Below are 20,000 nucleotides of genomic sequence, written 5' to 3'. Positions count from 1 at the left end.
GTGTTTGTTAGGCTGCGGTGTCAGAAGCCATCAGGGTGAGGCTCAGAGTCGACCCCATGACCCCCATCAGAGATCAGACATGCGGCACAACTCCCCCCCCCCCCCCTCCCCGCCCCTCGCCCCTCCCTCCCCATCCTCCTTCCCCATCACTCCCTGATCCACACAGACAGACAGACAGACAGACAGACAGACAGGCAGACAGGCAGACAGGCAGACAGACAGGCAGGCAGGCAGACAGGCAGACAGACAGGCAAACAGACAGACAGACAGACAGACAGGCAAACAGACATACAGACAGACAGACAGACAGACAAGCAGACTAGCAGACAGACAGACAGACACAGGCAGGAAGGCAGACAGACAGACAGACAGACAGACAGACAGACAGACAGACAGACAGGCAGGCAGGCAGACAGACAGACAGACAGACAGACAGACAGACAGACAGACAGGCCTCTCTGGTTCCACCACTGCAGCTAATAAGTCTAATTGGCCAGCGGTCTAATTGAAGCCTGTGGGGACCGCGGAGGCGCAGCTCGGAGAGTGGCTCGCAGGGCGTCTCTGGCGTCACATGACTCTGCACCCGTAGAGCTCGGCGGTGGGAAGGACGGTTCGGACGGAAGTGCGTCGCTGAATTCAGACACACACACACAACAAGGAAGTATCGTCCTGTGTCCAAGCAGGAAGAAAAATCTGGTGGGTTTAAGAAGAAGTTGGCATAAAACTCACACTCTTTTTCAAGGCCAAGGTGGGGGGGCGGGTTGTACAACAGAAGACACATGGACACAGTGGAGGAGGAAGAGAGCAGAGCAGAGCAGAGTGGACGAGGCTGGATCAGAACGGACCAGACTAATCTCAGCAGATCATCTGCCTCCTTCACCCTCTGCGTCTGCAGGCTGCAACCTTTCACTGCTGTAACTGAGACTGTCGCTATAACTATAACTGTAAATATGACTGTGACTATAACTACAGTATAACTATAACTATCACTTTAACTGTAACTGCCACTGTCACTATACAGTAGCTATAACTGTAACTGTGACTGTGACTGTGACTGTGACTGTGAAAGTAACTACAGTATAACTATAACTCTGACTATAACTACAGTATAACTGCAACTGTGACTATAACTGTAACTGTAACTAAGTGTGATTGTGACTGTAACCGTTACTAAGTGTGATTGTGACTGTAACCGTTACTAAGTGTGATTGTGACTGTGTAACCGTTACTAAGTGTGATTGTGACCGTACAGTAACTGTTACTACTGTAAGTGTGATTGTGACTGTAACTGTTACTAAGTGTGATTGTGACTGTAACCGTTACTAAGTGTGACTGTGACTGTAACCGTTACTAAGTGTGACTGTGACTGTAACCGTTACTAAGTGTGACTGTGACTGTATTGTTGCTGGGAACCTTCGTAGCTCGCTCCTGTCCATGAGACCGGCAGGCCTGTGGAACAGACACAGGACGACTGTTTGAATTTGAACTGAATTTGAGAGAGAGAGAGAGACAGAGAGAGAGAGAGAGAGAGAGAGAGAGAGAGAGAGAGACAGAGAGAGAGAGAGAGAGAGAGAGAGAGAGATGATGGTAGTGGAGAGGTAATGACAGGCTTTAGACTAACCTATGTTTATGAGTCAACCACAAGGGCAGGCCTTGCCTCACCCACAACTCTCACTCTGACCCTGTCCAGACACAGCTAGCGGTCACACAGATACCTGTGTGTGCGTGTGTGTGTGTGTGTGTGTGTGTGTGTGTGTGTGTGTGTGTGTGTGTGTGTGCGTGCGTGTGTGTGTGCGTGTGTGTGTGCGTGCATCTGTGTCAGACACAAAACCTCCATGCCACACACTGTATAAATGGTATAATTAGTGGGTGTGCATAGTGTGTCTCAAGTGTCAACTGAGAGTTCACTGTCAACGTGTCACCCTACGGGGTGACTGGCTGTCAGGATAGTCCACTGGGCTATGGACTGCCACCTACTGGTCCTTTAACAGACTTGCACCGAGTCCTACTGAATTAACTGAACTATTTCAAACACGACCATAGATGTGGTCACTCTCCACTACCTCTTATACCTGTAACTATGTCAATGGTAGGTTTAAATAGACTGCTGGGAAGCAGATCTCTCTCTCTCTCTCTCTCTCTCTCTCTCTCTCTCTCTCTCTCACTCTCTCTTTGCAAAGGTCTCTTAAAGACTAGACTCGTGTCAGCAATGAGAGAGGGGCGTATTCTATCACGGAGGCATCTCCCAGCTCCGCTTCAATGTCGTCTCTACTGTAATTACATAGCATTTCATCTAAAATATGAGTCTGTCTGTCTGTCTGTCTGTCTTTGTCAGTGCGCCTACCTATTATCATAGAGCAAGCGTGACCTCTTTTCATCTTGGGCTCCCTTATCTCTCCCACCTCGCTGTATTTAGCGGTATATCTCTCTCTTCCTCTCCTTTCTCTTTCTGTCGCTCACCTCCGTCGTTAGGGAGGTTTTTCTCTAAAGGGTGAGAAATGGAGATAAACGCGTCGATCCTCGCGGCTAAACGGCGCGCAGCGGGAGGCAGCCTGCTGATGAGAACCTGAGGGAGACGGAATCAACCGTTTCATTGTGTCGGAAAACCCAGATTTTCATACCTTGGTAAAGTGCGGTCTTATAACACGACACGCCTACATGATACCGATGATAGATGCTTTTACTATCGACTAAAGATCAACTCCAGATCTGTTGACGTGCGGCCACTGGTGAAGTTCGGTGCCAGAACACGAGTATCTTCAGATATTTCTGTTACCAAGCGTAGCTAACTCTACCGTAAGTAAATGGAATGGCTGATTGTTTTACTAAGGCCTCTTAAAGATGAATACTCTCACTTAACTGCAGCCTGTGTTGTGGGTTAGATTTTAGCTTCTTAGTGAACCGTGTCCCACTTGGTAAGAGCCTCTGCTTATCCTCAATGTACCTGCCCGGCCAAGAGTCTCGCTGAAAGCCCAAACATACAAACATTCATCCCTCACACACACACGCACACACACACACACTCACACACGCACACATAGACACACACACATACACACGCACATGCACACATAGACACATGCTTTACTGTACACGCACACACACACATGCACACACAGACACACGCACACATACACACACGTATAACTTTTACACACACACACACACACATACTTGCACGCGCACACACACACACACAAATACACACAAACACACAAGCATGGCAGCTATATTCAGGCTCTTCACATTGTCCAGATGCCCCGGTGTCGGGGGCTGGAATGAATGGCTGTTTATATTAGAAGCATGGTTTAATGAATTAGCTCCACTGGCTCTCTATGTCAGCGCAGAGCTCATACAGACCAGACCAGGCCAGCCCCCCCCCCCCCCTCCCAGACGGAGGGACACCCTGATTGCGTCCTCCGGGACGGGGCGAGAGCAGGACGCCCGACACCCCTCTGAGGGCTCCTCGGTAATTTGGGGGAGGGCATCTGGAAGCTACCCCTCCCGCCCCAACTCCCCACCCCAATCTTCCCTGATTCTCTTTGCCTTGCCCCCCCCCACCTCTCTCCTCCTCCCTCAGCTCCTCCCCACCTCCCTCTACCCCTTCCTCACCCCGCCCCAGCCTCTCTCTCTCTCCCTCTCTCTCTCTCCCTCCCTCCCTCCCTCCCTCCCTCTCTCTCTTTCCCTCTCTCTCTCTCTCTCTGTCTCTCTCTCTCTCTGGGCGGTGGGAGCCAGGGCCCTGCCTGCATGGCTGAGCACATTATTCAGGAATTGGCACATGTTTAAACAAATGGCCAAATATGTATACAGCCCAGCGAGGTCTGCCACCCAGCCGAGCAGCACCAGGGGCCCACAGAGACCGGCCCAGGCAGTCTGCTCCCCCGGAGCCCGTCTGGACTCTCTCACCAGTCCCTCTGTCCTCTCTCCCTGGGTTTTCCACTAGCCTGTTGTTATCGTTGTGTGTGTGTGTGTGTGTGTGTGTGTGTGTTTTCCTGGTGCAGCGATTAAGCTCCTGTGACCAGTGGGGGGGGGGGGGGGGGGCTTTATAGATGGCTACCTCGCTCAAGTTATGACACTGGCGTTCTCACCCTTCTCTGTGACCTGATCACATGTTTAACCCTAACCCTAACCTAACCCAACGTTGCTCAGCCCAGTGACATTCTCACCCTTCTGAGACCTGACCACACAACTTTCTTTTTCTTCCCTAACTTGACGTTTTGTTGTCTGTTTTGCAATAAAAGCATTCTTTCGTTTTTTTGCATTTAACTGTGCTGTGTCCTTCAGTCGAGCCAGTCGTGACACCAGTGACCCGGTTCCATGTCCCTTCACAGTCATAGCACCAGTGACCCGGTTCCATGTCCCTTCGCAGAGCCCTGACCCCTCCTTTGGGTTCATCATCCGAACCCAAACCCCTTTCCCTGTCTCATCTGTGAGCAAGTTGGATCAGAGTCAGAACTACAACAGAGGAAAAGAGAGAAATATGGGTCATCAAAAGTAAGTGAATCTACTTCTACAGTAACTAACCTCAAAAGTGTGAGTGTGTGTGTGCGTGTGTGCATGTGTGTGTGTGTTAGTGTGTGTTTGTATGTGTGTGTGTGTGTGTGTGTGTGTGTGTGTGTGTGTGTGTGTGTGTGTGTGTGTGTGTGTGTGTGTGTGGTTGCTGTCAACTTATATCAGCGTTGACAGTGTGGTAAGATGAAGCTTCCCTTCCTGCCTCAGGATAGACAAGAGCCAGCAGATGGAGAGATGGAGTGAGGGATGGAGGGAGAGATGGAGGGATGAGGGAAGGAGAGATGGAGGGAGGGAGAGATTGAGGGATGAGGGAAGGAGAGATGGAGGGAGGGATGGAGGAGGGAGAGATTGAGGGATGAGAGAAGGAGAGATGGAGGGAGGGATGGAGGGAAGGAGGGAGGGATGGAGGGATGAGGGAAGGAGAGATGGAGGGAAGGAGGGAGGGATGGAGGGAGAGATGTAGGGATGAGGGAAGGAGAGATGGAGGGATGAGGGAAGGAGAGATGGAGGGAGGGATGGAGGGATGAGGGAAGGAGAGATGGAGGGAGGGATGGAGGGATGAGGGAAGGAGAGATGGAGGGCTGGTGTTGAGGGCCAGTCCTGTCGGGGGGAATCAACTGGACAGTCTGGAGTCTGTGCTGTAGAGGAGGACGAGGGACATACTGAAACCTATCCTGGATGACCCCTCCCACCCCCTCTTTGATGACCCCTCCCACCCCCTCTATGACGACCCCTCCCACCCCCTCTATGACGACCCCTCCCACCCCCTCTATGACGACCCCTCCCACCCCCTCTATGACGACCCCTCCCACCCCCTCTATGACGAGCTGCGGAAGGTGGACCGGAGAGATTCAGGCGTTCCTTCGTTCCAACAGCTGTCAGACTGAGACCCTCACCCCCTCAACACAATGTTTTCCCGTACATGTTTCACTTCTATTTAAACTTATTACATATTATTATTATCTGTGTCTTTTGTATTCTGTTCTATTCTAACTCCTGCTACTGTAACACCCAGACCCCCTTCCGGCGTTACCGACGGTTACCTATCCACGGTTAGGAATGGACAGCAGGCTGAGGTGAGCTGGTCAGCCTACATGCCTCTGACCGTCAGCTGGAGCCAAGACACAGAATTTACTGATCCATAATGCTCTTCTTCTAGTTATTCTTTGTTTTCTTTGCCTGGGTTTCTCTCTCTCTCTCTCTCTCTCTTTCTAATCACTTCCCTTTAATTTAGCTGGTCTCCAGCTGAGCATGGAGCCACTCAAATTGCCTTTGTGCATGGTTGGAAGTGTGTGTGTGTGTGTGTGTGTGTGTGTGTGTGTGTCTGTGTGTGTGTGTGTGTGTGTGTGTGTGTGTGTGTGTGTGTGTGTGTGTGCGCGCGTGTGTGTGTGGAGGGTCTTTTTGGGAGGAGGTGGGCGAGTTAGATTGCCGTAATCATGGAATCGTACCTGTTCATTAGGCACACAGTCAGAAGCCGTTTGCACCGTTTAGGAACCAATTAAAGCAGCGTCCGCCATTAACAACAAGCACTACCTACCTCCTCACAACAGAGATGGAGACAGAGAGAAAGAGAGAGAGAGAGAGAGAGAGAGGGGGGGCTGACAGACAGACATACAGACAGAGAACAGGTAGTCATAATTCCTTCTACTTCAGTTGAAGATGTGAGCAGTAAACATCTAAATGTTTCAGAGCTGATACCTCCACTGTTGACTGTTTCCCTACAAACATTGGTTTCTTCTACACTTGTGTTCAGAGCCCGGCTCAGACGCCTGTGTCCCACGGAGACAGTAAGAGAGACCCCAGGAGAGACAGAGCCCGCAGGAGAGACCACGGAGAGACAGAGACCGCAGGAGATACCATGGAGAGACAGAGAGGACAGAGAGAAAAAAACTGGATAAGAGACGAGAGAAAGAAGAACAAGTTCTAGAACTTCAGTGAGGAGAGGAGTGGGAATGAGGGATGCATGGATGGTGGATGGATGGATGGGTGGGTGGACGGACGGACGGACGGACGGACGGATGGATGGAGAGAGGAGGATAATGACAACAGGAGAAGGACGGTAGCTGGGCCGTGTGAATGGGAGTGATTATGGCACAATAGCTCTCAGTGTGGTGTCTGATTGCACAGGTATCCGCTGTGGGAGGGGTCAGCAAGACGCACAACTCATTCTCACAGGCAATTACCCAGACATCCCTGTCCCCAACTATCACTCTGCTATCACCCACACAATAGTGGATGATTTGGGACGCGTCCTCAGTGCTTCATGGTCTGCCTGTGGGCCTCCACTGTGGAGGGATGTGGTTATGAGCTCATACTCAGTGGGGTCAAGAAGATGAGACCTCACCCAGAACAACCCCAAGCTCCCAGCTCATATACCCTAACTCCTACCCTCCTAATATGTTTAGGCTATGCTGGCTAGGCTATGCTCCCACTGAGACTACAGGAAGTACGTCTACTTGCGCTTAATGAAATATAGCGAGGAGAAAAAAACGGCCATCTGAAGCATCCATCTAAGACGATTTAGATTCATTTTATTCGGCGTTTTAGAACAAGGCATAAAGCATCACACGGTGGTCAGTGGGGCTTCTGAGCGAAGTTTGCCTTACAAACTTTTCCATCAGAGCTTTGTCAGTCGGTCCTCGATCCCGTCTTTAATACAACCCCGATAATGAGGCTGGTAATTGGTCGCCACGCGCTCGGAGGAAACACGCGGCGCTATTGTCAACGAGGCTTTTGTTGCAGCTAAAGGACGGACAAATAAGATGCAATTTAGAGACTTTTAAGAGGTGATCTTTTTTTCCTCTCCTCAATCACGGGGAAATTGCCTCTCCATAAAGCATGTAATTAAACCCGAAGTGGTTCGCTTCCTCGGAGGCGCGAGGCGAGCTAAAATAAACGAGGACACTCTATTAGCGCAGTGCCGCGCGCATCTCCAGGCTCCTGGGGCGCACACATCTTTGAACGGTTTGCTCATCTTCGGGCCGCGTGTCAGTAGTGATGGCTATCTCTCGCTGCTGAATAACTAGGAAAGGGCTAGTCTGCATTGGTTATGCTGGTTGTTCGAGTAAAATACATTACCAAGTGGTCACAATGGCTTCGAGGGGCAGTTGGACAATGCAGAGACCCCCAGCCTAGCTTGTGTCCTGTCACACTAGGTCCCTGCTGAAAAAGTTTTAATAGTCTACTGCTGCTGTAGCCTACAGTACATATGTCATTTATCTATTCGGCCGATTATCTGTAAGTGAAACTTGTCCTTCATTACGGTGAACGTTTGACCTCGTCCCTGGCTCGCTGAGCTACTGTGAGCTATACGGGGAGGGGGGGACGACGAATTCATCCTTCTTACCTTGACCATCTCAGGCTACTGGTGGCGTGTCTGAGCCCAGCCGCGGCCCGGTGCCCCCCCTGTGTGTGTGTGTGTGTGTGTGTGCGTGTGTCCCCCCCCCGAGGAGAGCTCGTGGCCTGGGGCTAGAGAGCGCCCTGCCGACGGGGCGAGTGGCGTCCAGATGTTGCCGTACATTAGCGACTGACGGGCTGTCATGTCCCCTCCTCCGCAACCACAGAGTTCCATCACTTCCCATCTGCTGCCGAGCCCTCTGAGACACCCAGCACACGGGCTCCAGCACAGGAGTGTGTGTGTGTGTGTGTGTGTGTGTGTGTGTGTGTGTGTGTGTGTGTGTGTGTGTGTGTGTGTGTGCGTGCGCGTGCATGTGTGTGTGTTCGTTCCTGACTTAGGCCACATTTGGGGACAAATGTTGGACATGAATCCAGTTGATTGGGGACGGCGTGATAATTGGGGACAACATTGGTGTCCCCAATTAGGTTTTGGAGTTGAGGTTAGGGCTAAGGTTATGGTTAGGGTAGAGGATATGGCATGAATGTAATGCAAAATGTCCCCAGAAGTTGGCTTAGTCAACGCATGTGTCTGTGTCTGTGTGTGTGTGTGTGTGTGTGTGTGTGTGTGTGTGTGTGTGTGTGTGTGTGTGTGTGTGTGTGTGTAAGCCAATTAGAGGAGAATGGGGAGCACTAATTGCGTTTCTCACAAGTTGTCAGCTGACCTACGATATCCACTATCCCGACACCTGTCATGTGATATGCATCCTTTCAGCTGGGTGAGTATGTTTGACCTAGAACTCTTATGTGTGATGGATGTGATGTGTAGTCTATTCCTTTACTGTGACAACATCGCCATCTAGGGGCAAGTGAAATCCCTTACAGGGCTGCAGGAAACTTCATACACTCAGTACTTCAATAATGGTTTATTACTTTTGCATTGAGCAACATTACAGTTTGATTAGATATTCAATTGTATTTTTTCTGGAACTTGAGAATCTTTAAGATCTGTCCTTTGTCATGGTTCACAGCATTGTATGAAGACAGTCGATTCATTCGTAGAGGCAACATCACCCACAAATCTGAAGACACTATAGGCCCACTCAGAATGTGATGTTTCATGCCAACATTCAAGGATATGCATAATGATCATCTCATTATGGTTCATTTGTTTTATACCATCTGCCTTCACTGACTACTGTATCAGTTCAGGCATGCCTTACAAAGAAACGTTGTGTATTTTATGCAGTGAACTGGATTATATATATTATAAATAGGATAAATAGATTACTTGCAACCTACAGCTGCGACGGTACACAGGAACACACGGGCTATACTGTACCGAAGCGACTGCGTGCCACCCGTGGGCAGTGTTCTAGAACCAGCACTAGATGGCGCTGCTAGACCGAGAGTAACACCACTAGGCAGCCCGCTGAACGTGCCGCTACATTATTTTCCTGTTCAGACTTCCCGTTCAACTGGTCCTAAAACTGTAGAAAGTGGTGTGAGGTATTTGACTGAGTTGTTCAGCTGACTGACCTGCTATGGATGTGCAATGACAACGAAAGGCCTACTGTAGTCTAGGTCTGAACACAAGCATAATGTACAGATAGCGTTCTGTGCATGAGTATAGATCCAGTGAGTACAAACCGATATGTGGGACTGAGGTTTACAAACATATACTAGTGTTGAATAGGGCTCTTCAATAGGAGTCCAGCTGGTTTCATTAACATTGAGCCAGTAGCCTATTCCTTCCCGAATTCTGTAAAAAATAAAAAATAAACTATTACAGGAAAGGTGTTACACAATCTAGTTCCCCCACACTAACTCCGTCAGCTTACAGTAAGTGTTGGATGAAGATGTTCCGGTTGCAGAGCTGTTTTTTTTCTTCTTCTTCTTCTTTTTCTCACGCCAATCCACACAGGAAACCCTAACTCTTAAAGTCAATTGTTCCCGATGCCAGGAAGGAAAATATGGCGGGAATATCCTTGGGTTGTGTAACGGTGGTGTAACTCACTTCCTCTGACAGATCTGTGAGTCAGAGACACCTGCTGTGGGTGGGTGGTTGTTGTTGCTGAATACAATCGCTCCAAAACAAACCATTTCAGAAGAAAACACCTCAGTCCTGTTCACACAGGATGAGAGATGAGAATCAGGGTCTGCCAGTGGGGGGCGGGGGGGGGGTTCTAGAAAGATCTATCAAAAATAGAACTCTATAGCAACAAAAAAAAAAGATTATACAAGACGGATACGCTTTAATATCAAGCAAAGGTCCATTCCATGTGCGTGGCCTACTACTAGCACTAAAGCCCATACAGACACTAAATCTTAAACAGAACCCAAGACCCGCCCCCTCCCCAGCTCTGCCCACCCTACATCTGAAGACTATACACCCTCATTTAGATAGTTGGTACCCCGAAATCTCTGCGACCGCCCCCCCCCCCGCCCCCCCCCCCCTCCACTGAAGCCTATACAACCCTCTACTCCCCAAAGTCTCTGCCCCCCCACCCCCTCCCCCGCCCTCCTCCCCCCAACTCCCACCGCGCCCGGGCATCATCACTGAGGCGGGCCGTCGTACGGGGGGAGGGGGGGGTGGTGCCTGCGGACGCGCGCCTTGCGGCTCTCCGCCTCCTGCTTCCACTTCAGGAGCTTCTGCTGCCGCCGCTTCTCCCGGTACCACAGCTGCTCGCAGTACTGGTCCAGGGTCAGCCCGGCTGCGCCCTCCAGCTGCAGCTCCTTGTAGTTCTTCTGGAGGAGCTGCGCCGGCAGCCCCCCCCCTCCGGGGTGCCTGGGTCGCAGGGACCCCCCCGAGGCGCCGGGGCCGCCCAGGCTGGTCAGGTGGTGCCTGGGGATGACCTGGAGGCTGTATCGAGCGAACCCCCGGGAGTAGCCGTGCTCTCGGACCACGCAGGTGTAGACGCCGGCGTCCCCCGGCAACAGATCCTGGATCAGCAGGCCTCGCGCCGTCCGCACCATCCTCTCATCCGCCTGGACCAGCTGAGAGAGAGAGAGTGAGAGAGAGAGAGAGAGAGAGAGAGAGAGGGAGAGGGAGAGACGGAGATAGAGAGAGACAGAGATAGAGAGAGAGAGAGAGAGAGAGAGAGAAAGAGAGAGAGACAGAGATAGAGAGAGACAGAGATAGAGAGAGACAGAGATAGAGAGAGACAGAGAGAGAGAGACAGACAGAGAGAGAGAGAGAAAGGGGGGGGGGCTTAGCATTCCACCCACACAACATTCCCAGGTCTTCATTTGAGTCTAGTGTGGGGAATCCTCACCTCTCTGCTGGTGTGACCCTGCTGTACCGTCCAGGTGACGGAGGCCTGCTGGGGGCGGGGCAAACACTCCAGGAAGGTGGAGTTACTCTCCACCCCATAGATCAGCTTCACCTCCACAGACTTTGAGCCTGCAGAGAGAGGCGCAGGGTTTACGCCTGGCCACCAGAGGGCGCCATACTCACACAAATTAAATCAGCTGTAAAAAAAAAAAACGGCTGCAGTCGGAGAGGTAGCGCAACACGGAGACTGAGATATATCACGTGGAACAGACGCGTCTCTCAAACATGTAGAGTGATGAATCACGCCGGATTTATTTAGTACCGCGTCTCTCCAGTCTCCCGGTGACAGAGGCAGGGGCGGACGGTGACAGATCTGAACGGCGCAGACGTTTATCACCGTACTTACCGTCTCCTATGTCGTGACACTGGCTCGTGGGGTCGCCGTACTTCACGTCCTGTCTGCGAGCGCGCCTGAGGGATCCCACAGAGAGCGCAGGGTTAAATATCTCAGGGAGGGGGGGGGGTATCTCGGGGGGTATCTGGCAGCGCTGATGTACGTGTCCCTGTGATCTGAGGTGGATTTTAGATAAACCCCCGGTAGGCCTGTTCTCCATCTTGTCTCCCTTCTTCCTGCTCTGTCTCTACCACGCCGGCTCTTTAGCGGCTTAGGTTTGAGTTACCGTTAAGCACTTGGTGACACTAACGTCGGAAAAATGGATGACACAAATTAAAGCTGCTGTCAGCAATGGTAACAGTAAACAGTGGTCTCAACCCTCGGGACCTACTTTGTCATTTTCCTGTCGCATAAAACTGCGAGCGAATGATATACGGCCTCAATTAATGTTTGGGAAAATAAATTGAGGACTGTGTGTTACAAAAGAAGGAACCTTTTCTTTGGGGGTGTATAACAGAAAGCAAATGTACTGTAGTGGGTGGTGTTGAGTGGGCAGTGTTGAGGGGCAGCGTTGGCTGATACCTCTTGCTGGTGTGGAAGTAGGTGCTGCAGGAGTGTCCATCCCAGGCGCAGTAGGGGTCCCTGGCCAGGCAGCAGGCTGGACAGTCCTTCCCGTGCAGGTCACAGCGCTGAAGGGCCAGCTGGACTACTCCGCCATCCCCACTCACATACAGCTGTTGCTGTGGACGACACACACACACACACACACACACACACACACACACACACACACACACATGGTCATCTGCTGAGCAAAAACATACCAGTAGGAAAAACCCTTACAGCTCAACGTTTAACCCAATTGAGGACCACCCATGGTAGCAAATGGACTTACCCGCTTGGTAGACATCTCCATACTCAGGATGGGGGTGGGGTTCTGTGGGAACAGTATCAAATGAGTTCGTAGACAGAACGCAACAAAGAATGTTCTAGACAATATGGACTGCGAGAGAGGTGGAGGGCGCGGGGGGGCGGTCAGGGTTTGATGAAACAAAAGACCGTTCCGAAGAAGAGAGCTCGGCCATTTTCCAGCTCACTGAGTCACTTCAGCGTGGGGCCATTGTGAGCCATCGGCCCCTGACCACACTCACTGACTAGCCCTTTTCAGGAGAGCTCTTGGGAGGTTGCGGACGATTACCCTGCTATCATATGTCTGCCGACAGCCGAACCGCACGCTCTCCTGTGACAGGGGCCACAGCCTCCTGCCGGCCACCCCACCCCCGGTGGCGGCCCTCAATCACTGCCTCTCTTAATCCTAGACTCTCTCCCTCCCAACTCCTCTCTCTCTCTCTGCCTGCCCCTCTACCTGTCTCTACCTCTCTCTCCCCTCTCAGCCTCTACCCCGGCCTCTCGACCCCCAGTCTCCCGGCCCCTCGGGCTCCCAGCCTCCCTGCTGCAGCTTGACCCCTGCGCCTCCCTACAGGAGAGCACATTACTTACCCAGGGCCTTCCAGGGAGTCACCGGGCCACACACACCCTCCCACATTGAAAACACATGCGCGCACACACACACACATACACACACACACACACACACACACACACACACTCTCTCTCTCTCTCCCTCTCTCTCTCTCCTCTCTCTCTCTCTCTCTCTCTCCCCTCTCTCTTTCTCTCTCTTTCTCCCCTCTCTCTTTCTCTCCTCTCTCTCCTCTCTCTCTCTCTCTCTCTCCCCTCTCTCTTTCTCTCTCTCTCTCCCCTCTCTCTTTCTCTCCCCTCTCTCTCTCTCTCTCTCTCTCTCTCTCAGCTCCTGTGTGTTTGGCTACTGTAGCCCCTCCCCTAGCCAGCCCTGTCTAGTAGAGACTTGTTTGTAGCGCCGGTGATGACATGGCTGTAAGACCCTCAGCCCACGGGGGTAGACCCGAGACGGACCCGAGACGGACCCGAGGCGCACCCGAGGCGGACCCGAGCCCCGGGGGCGCCGGTGCTCGTACGACACGTGTTGTTTTAAGCGGTTGTCGACAAACGGGTTAGTTCCGGCTTTAATTACCAACGTAAACAAACGGAGGAAGCCCAGCTGAGGGCTTGTGTTTGTCGCCGCGTACCCTCTCCGTGCTCCCCCGTCCCCAAAGGCTCGCTCGTTCCAAGAACCCTGGGAAAATATGTGACCCGTCTGTCCCCCTTGTCCCTCAGGGGGTTATTTCTGTAAACCACGCGGTCGTGGAAACAAACAAATTCCTCGGACACGGACCCACACAACGACGCGGGGTGAAACGATGGCACCAGGGAGTCAGTCCTCCTCCGGCTCCATGTTTTCAAGCCTTATTTGTCCCGTTAGCCGCTGCGTTTTTTGGGCCCGGGTCCAGCAAGCAGTGACCACGTCCTGCTTCTCTCACCTGGAAGACCGTCAGCTCCTCCAGGATGATCTCCTCCGTACCCCCGTCCGCCTGAGCGATGGAGACCACCTTCAGAACCTTGCCGTCATCTGAAAGTCAGAGGAGGAACATTGTTAAAAGGTCAGAGGTGGTTTTCTGAGGAGAAGTTCTTCTCTCCTGACACTTGGAGACATTCTGTCGAGGTCTCCCGGTAACCGACCGCCAACACGCCCAGTATGAGCGGAGATGTGTCCTGGATTTATGTGGCACCCCGGCGCGGTGGAGGTACCAGCTGTTACCCCGGCCGCCGCCCCCTCAACCGGGGCCCCTCGACCCGGACACGGCACCTCCGGCCGGGGTATGTCCTGGACACACACAGACCTGCCTGACCGTCTGCCTGGGGCTGGCTCTCTGTCTTCAAATCATTCACTTACAGAGGGCGAGAGTTCAGACAACCTCCACACAGGCACACACACGCACGCACGCACACACACACACACACACACACGCAGTAAACAAACGGTGGCTGGACTCCCTAATGTCAGGATCGTCCCAGGGAGCTGTTAGGGAGGTTACCGTGGGAACACCCCTGAGTAAGAATGCCGCCCCAGACAGACGATGATGTGGGTGGTCAGTGTCCCCTCACAACCCTAGAACTTGAACTTTATTTAAAAAGTCCTTAAACTTGAGTCCTTGTGTCCTGTTTCCTTATCGCCCCCCCCCTCCCTCCCCAACGCTTGTGTTTTTGAAAAGGATGGTTTGTTTATTCATTTAACCTTCATTTACGCAGGGAGCTCTACTTACAAAACACATACAATTGCCATTTGCGCTGTCCTGTCTTTTGCACTGTCCTTGTCCCTGTCCACCTACTGTATTGTCCTCACATCTATTGTTGTCTATTTATTGTCATGCGGCAACATTCCAAAACAAATTCCTTGTATGTGTGAAAACCCACCTGGTTAAAAAATAATCTGAGTCTGATTCTAAATCAATCTGAGTCTGATTCTAAATCAATCTGAGTCTGATTCTAAATCAATCTGAGTCTGACTCTAAATAAATCTGAGTCTGATTCTAAATAAATCTGAGTCTGATTCTGATTCAGTACAAATGTACAAAACTGCGACAGCGCTAGTGGGAACGCGGGGAAGCCATGACGAGCGTGACCAGCAAACCAGCGTCAACACGCTGGTCACCTCCGCCCACCCACCCCCGCGGTCACACGCTGCTGACCTGTCCCGAGGTGGAGCACGTCGTACTGGCCGTCCTCGGCCTCCACGCGGTCCACTACCACCCTCTTTAGGACCTGGGGGGCGCTGACCCGGGTGAAGGTGGGCCGTCGGCCCAGGGGAAGGACCGGCTCCCACATCAGCTGGTGACCACGCATGAAGCTGACCAGCTCGTCAGGGAAGTCCCGCGTGGACTTGTGGAGCGGGTCGTAGGTCTCACTGGGACACTGGGGGGGGGGGTGGAGAGAGGAGGGGAGAGGGAGGGGGAAAGGAGAGAGGAGGGGAGGGGGAGAGGGAGAGAGAGGGGGAGGGGGAGGGGGAGAGGGTGAGAGAGGGAGCGGGAGAGAGAGAGAGGGGGGGAGTTGGAGATGGAGAGGTAGAGGGAGAGAGGAGGGGAGAGGGAGGGGGAGAGGAAAAAGGAGAGATAGAGGGAGGGGGAGAGGGAGAGAGAGGGAGGGGAGAAAGAGAGCAAGGGGAGAGGGAGGGGACAGAGGCGGAGGGAGAGAGAGAGAGAGAGAGAGAGAGAGGTGGAGGGGTTAAATAAAATAAATACAAAAAAACATAGAATACGTAATAAAAAGATGTGGGGACACTTTGATCATGTTTGGATAATCCTCAATTATATGATGTCACCCACTAGATCTCACTGATGAAAGGGAGAGTATGTTTTGAGTCGTTATTTCCCAGTCATTTCCCAGTGTCCCCCCATCTCATCTAACAATATGGCAGCCATTACAGGGTGTGCGTGCGTTGACTCCTAACGGGGGTTAAACCCACAGCAACCAAGCGAAAACGGTCTTAATCACCCCAACCACAGCTCTGAGCCCCGACCCCAGCTGTAATCAGCCACATCACTGAGGGCCGCTCCAGAGTAGGCAGTATACCTTCGCTCCACAGAGGGCCTAAAACAACACCCCGCGCCGAAACGCACGCCCAGGCGTATTCTATGACGGTTTAAGGCTTCCCAGGAGAGCCTGTAGCCTGTGTGTGTGTGTTAAAAACACAAAGAGGTTCGCTTTAATCAACGCGCCCAATGCTTCCTGTCCTCTCTGTCTCTGTGAGCTGGGGGGGGGGGCGTGTCTTCCTGTCCTCTCTGTCTCTGTGAGCTGGGGGGGGGCGTGTCTTCCTGTCCTCTCTGTCTGTGAGCTGGGGGGGGCGTGTCTTCCTGTCCTCTCTGTCTGTCTCTGTGTGGATATTTCTTTCTCCATGTTTCATTTTCTTTCTTTTGCCTTCTCTACCTGCCGGTCTCTCTCTCCCTCCCTCCCTCTATCTCTCCACCTGTCCATCTCCCTCCCTCCCTCTATCTCTCCACCTGTCCATCTCCCGGCATTAACGGCGTGTCGGCGCGGCCGAGGCTGGACTCACAGTGCCGGGTCGCGGGTAGGGGATGCGGCCCCTGTACTCCACCCAGCGGTAGTCGGGGCCCTCCTTGTGGGCGAAGGGGCCGTTGAAGGCGGCCCGGATGGAGGACATGGAGTAGACGCACACAGCCGAGCCACGGAACACCGAGCTGGGGGAGGGAGAGAGAGGGATGAGGAAGGGGGAGAGGGATGAGGGGGAGGGAGGGAGTGCACGTGGAGGAGAGTGGGAGAGAGGGGGAACAGGAGGACAGAGAGGGGGGGGGGAGGCAGAGGGGAGGAAGTGAGTTTTTCCACGGATCCGGGTTACAATAATACAGCCAGCCATGCTGCACCAACTCTGACCCCGCGCTGACCCCCGGGCCGGAGTGGGCGGGAGCAGGCAGGAGTCAGCCTGGCTGTTTTGGTTAGGAAGTGGAGAACATCCTCGAAGCGTTCTGTTGTCTTTCAGGGTGTGTCTGACACACCATGACTCATACACTTGAAAGAGCATTTTTCACCCTGACCCCCAAGCGTGCATGTTCTGAATGGTGTTGCTTCTTTTTTTTTTTCCACTGACGGCCGCTCAATCAAGCCTTCTCACCTGGAGGTGGAAAAAACTCCGTAGATGACAGGGTTCTGTGGGTCTTTTGTCTCCAGCACAAAGATGTCCTCTGGAAAGACACACAGACAGGACAATCAGAGAGACGTGAGATTACAAAGGCCTCTTCAGACCAGAATGGCTGTGTGCTTCTCATAGGACACAAGATGAGACTGTAGCAATAGACCACAACTCACTCATGTAGAGTGCTGGCAAATTCATTACGATTGAAAATAAGACTTTTTTAGATATTTACATTTCAGGGTTCAAGGTTATTTATTTGTCAAATGGGGCTGCACAATTAATTGTGTATTAATCACAATCACAATTATGACCTCTGCAATTAACTAATCGCAAAAGGCTGCAATTAATGCAGTTAATAATTCAGTTTTGCATAGAGTGTGGTGGGGGCACGAATGGACGAATCAGGGGCGTCTATGCTGTCTAACCAATCATATATGTTCCTGTTGAGTGCGCTGAGGAATTTCACTGAGACAGACAGCAGGTAGACAGACAGCAGGTAGACAGACAGCAGGTAGACAGACAGCTCAGATTTTGTTGTTTTTTTATACATGAAGGTGGCACCACAAAAATGTATTTAAAATGTGAAATATTAGTGAAATATGAATCACTCTTAATAATCACAATTACAATATCAAGCAAATAATCAGAATTACGGTATTCATTTTTGTCATAATCATGACATATAAATGAAAACATGCAGTGACATGAAGGGGATGCTCAATTATTGTGTGAGGATTTGAACCTGAGCCTCCTCAGCCCTGACATGAGAGCTAGTGTAATATGAGAGCTAGTGTAATATGAGAGCTACTGTAATATGAGAGCTACTGTAATATGAGAGCTAGTGTAATATGAGAGCTACTGTAATATGAGAGCTAGTGTAATATGAGAGCTAGTAATATGAGAGCTAGTAATATGAGAGCTAGTGTAATATGAGAGCTAGTGTAATATGAGAGCTAGTAATATGAGAGCTAGTGTAATATGAGAGCTAGTGTAATATGAGAGCTAGTAATATGAGAGCTAGTGTAATATGAGAGCTAGTAATATGAGAGCTAGTAATATGAGAGCTTGTAATATGAGAGCTAGTGTAATATGAGAGCTAGTAATATGAGAGCTAGTAATATGAGAGCTAATAATATGAAAGCTAGTGTAATATGAGAGCTAGTGTAATATGAGAGCTAGTGTAATATGAGAGCTAGTGTAATATGAGAGCTAGTAATATGAAAGCTAGTGTAATATGAGAGCTAGTGTAATATGAGAGCTAGTAATATGAGAGCTAGTGTAATATGAGAGCTAGTGTAATATGAGAGCTAGTAATATGAGAGCTAGTGTAATATGAGAGCTACTGTAATATGAGAGCTAGTAATATGAGAGCTAGTGTAATATGAGAGCTAGTGTAATATGAGAGCTAGTAATATGAGAGCTAGTGTAATATGCTGTGATGCAGGACAGCGGTGTTGTTACCCAGCTCGTCGAACGGCGTGTCCAGCCCGGCGGGACCGGGGACGGAGCAGACCAGACGGGCCTTCAGGAATGTGCTCCAGCGGTTTATTAGGCTCCTCTTACCCCCCATGTCATTCTGAGGGGGGGGGGTGGTAGAGGGGACAGTAAGAAATTTATTGTCATTGCATCTAGAGAGATGTATGAAAAGTGCAGTCTACACGGCAAAAAAACATCCGTTAAAATACAATAAATAAAGACTGAATTTGCAGAGAAATTCAAATTAAATTAAAATTACTAGTGAAATTATCTGTCCATGCAGCAAGATCATTTTACTTAGTAAGAAATCTTAAAATAAGCTGGTTCGAGCTTAGATAGAAACTAGTAAACTTTTAAAACAAGATAATTAATCTCAGATCAAGATGTTAAATCTTGGCAAGCGCAGAGCAATTTGCAGTCTACAGTACTAGACTAGACTAGACTGAAGACAGGGCAGGGCTCACCTTGCAGACCCTGGCCACGCGGCTGTAGACCCTCTTGTCCCACTGGCCGGCCTCCACGGCCGTCTCCTTGAAGAAGAAGTAGACCTTGTCATCGTCCGCGCTGTGCGTGTCTGGGATCGAGAAGGAGCCCACAAACTCCGGCTCTGGAGAGACACACGGTTTCCACATTTGACTGACTTCAGGCCAGGCAGTAGGAGATTAGTCCACGTTTCGATCTTTACATCGATATAGAGATGCCAGAGCTGGATACGAAGCTAGCAATGGTCCCTGGGTTATGGTTCACTATGAGCTAGCTGTGGTCCCTGGGTTATGGTACAGTATGAGCTAATTGTGGTACAGTATGAGCTAGCTGTGGTCCCTGGGTTATGATACAGTATGAGCTAGCAGTGGTACAGTATGAGCTAGCTGTGGTCCCTGGGCTACGGTAGTATGAGCTAGCTGTGATACAGTATGAGCTACTGTAGTTGTGGTACAGTATGAGCTAGCTGTGGTCCCTGGGTTATGGTACAGTATGAGCTAGCTGTGGTACAGTATGAGCTAGCTGTGCTCCCTGGGCTACGGTAGTATGAGCTAGCTGTGATACAGTATGAGCTACTGTAGTTGTGGTACAGTATGAGCTAGCTGTGGTCCCTGGGTTATGGTACAGTATGAGCTAGCTGTGGTACAGTATGAGCTAGCTGTGCTCCCTGGGCTACGGTGTGTTTCCTGTGTCTCACCGTTGAGCCAGTGGTCCTGGTAGGCCTCCGTCCGGAGGTAGTGCTGGCTGTTGTCCTGGACAGGCGTACGGAAGATGGCAGCGTTGGCGCCCATGAAGTCCACAGATGTACCTGCATACAGATCCCCATCTACAGCAGGAGAGAGCTGGCCTCAGGAATACATACAATACCATACCACACCACACCATACAATACCATACCACACCACACCATACAATACAATACCATACCATACCATACAATACAATACAATACAATACAATACAAT

General features: G+C 51.1%; 1 protein-coding gene across 1 annotated transcript in view; it reads right to left on the bottom strand.

Moving 5' to 3' along the window:
* Positions 1–10,401: 10,401 nt before the first annotated feature.
* LOC311320319 (semaphorin-3D) overlaps positions 10,402–20,000 on the bottom strand; it is a gene marked incomplete at its 3' end in the record, with an annotated part of 46,582 nt that continues 36,983 nt past the window's right edge. The window contains exons 7-18 of the mRNA XM_084452050.1: positions 19,733–19,861; positions 19,017–19,159; positions 18,538–18,652; positions 17,056–17,125; positions 16,480–16,624; positions 15,119–15,341; positions 13,910–13,998; positions 12,409–12,450; positions 12,096–12,253; positions 11,526–11,590; positions 11,121–11,248; positions 10,402–10,842 (exon numbers count right to left, since the gene is read on the bottom strand). Of these exons, the coding sequence (XP_084308176.1) occupies positions 10,402–10,842; positions 11,121–11,248; positions 11,526–11,590; positions 12,096–12,253; positions 12,409–12,450; positions 13,910–13,998; positions 15,119–15,341; positions 16,480–16,624; positions 17,056–17,125; positions 18,538–18,652; positions 19,017–19,159; positions 19,733–19,861 (1,748 nt within the window). The remainder of the gene's footprint in view (positions 10,843–11,120; positions 11,249–11,525; positions 11,591–12,095; positions 12,254–12,408; positions 12,451–13,909; positions 13,999–15,118; positions 15,342–16,479; positions 16,625–17,055; positions 17,126–18,537; positions 18,653–19,016; positions 19,160–19,732; positions 19,862–20,000) is intronic.

This window comes from Borostomias antarcticus (assembly GCF_949987555.1).
Source record: "Borostomias antarcticus genome assembly, chromosome: 17".
Classification (NCBI taxonomy): Eukaryota; Metazoa; Chordata; class Actinopteri; order Stomiiformes; family Stomiidae; genus Borostomias; species Borostomias antarcticus.
Note: the sequence above shows the minus strand (reverse complement) of the source record. Positions and strands in the feature narration are given on the sequence as shown.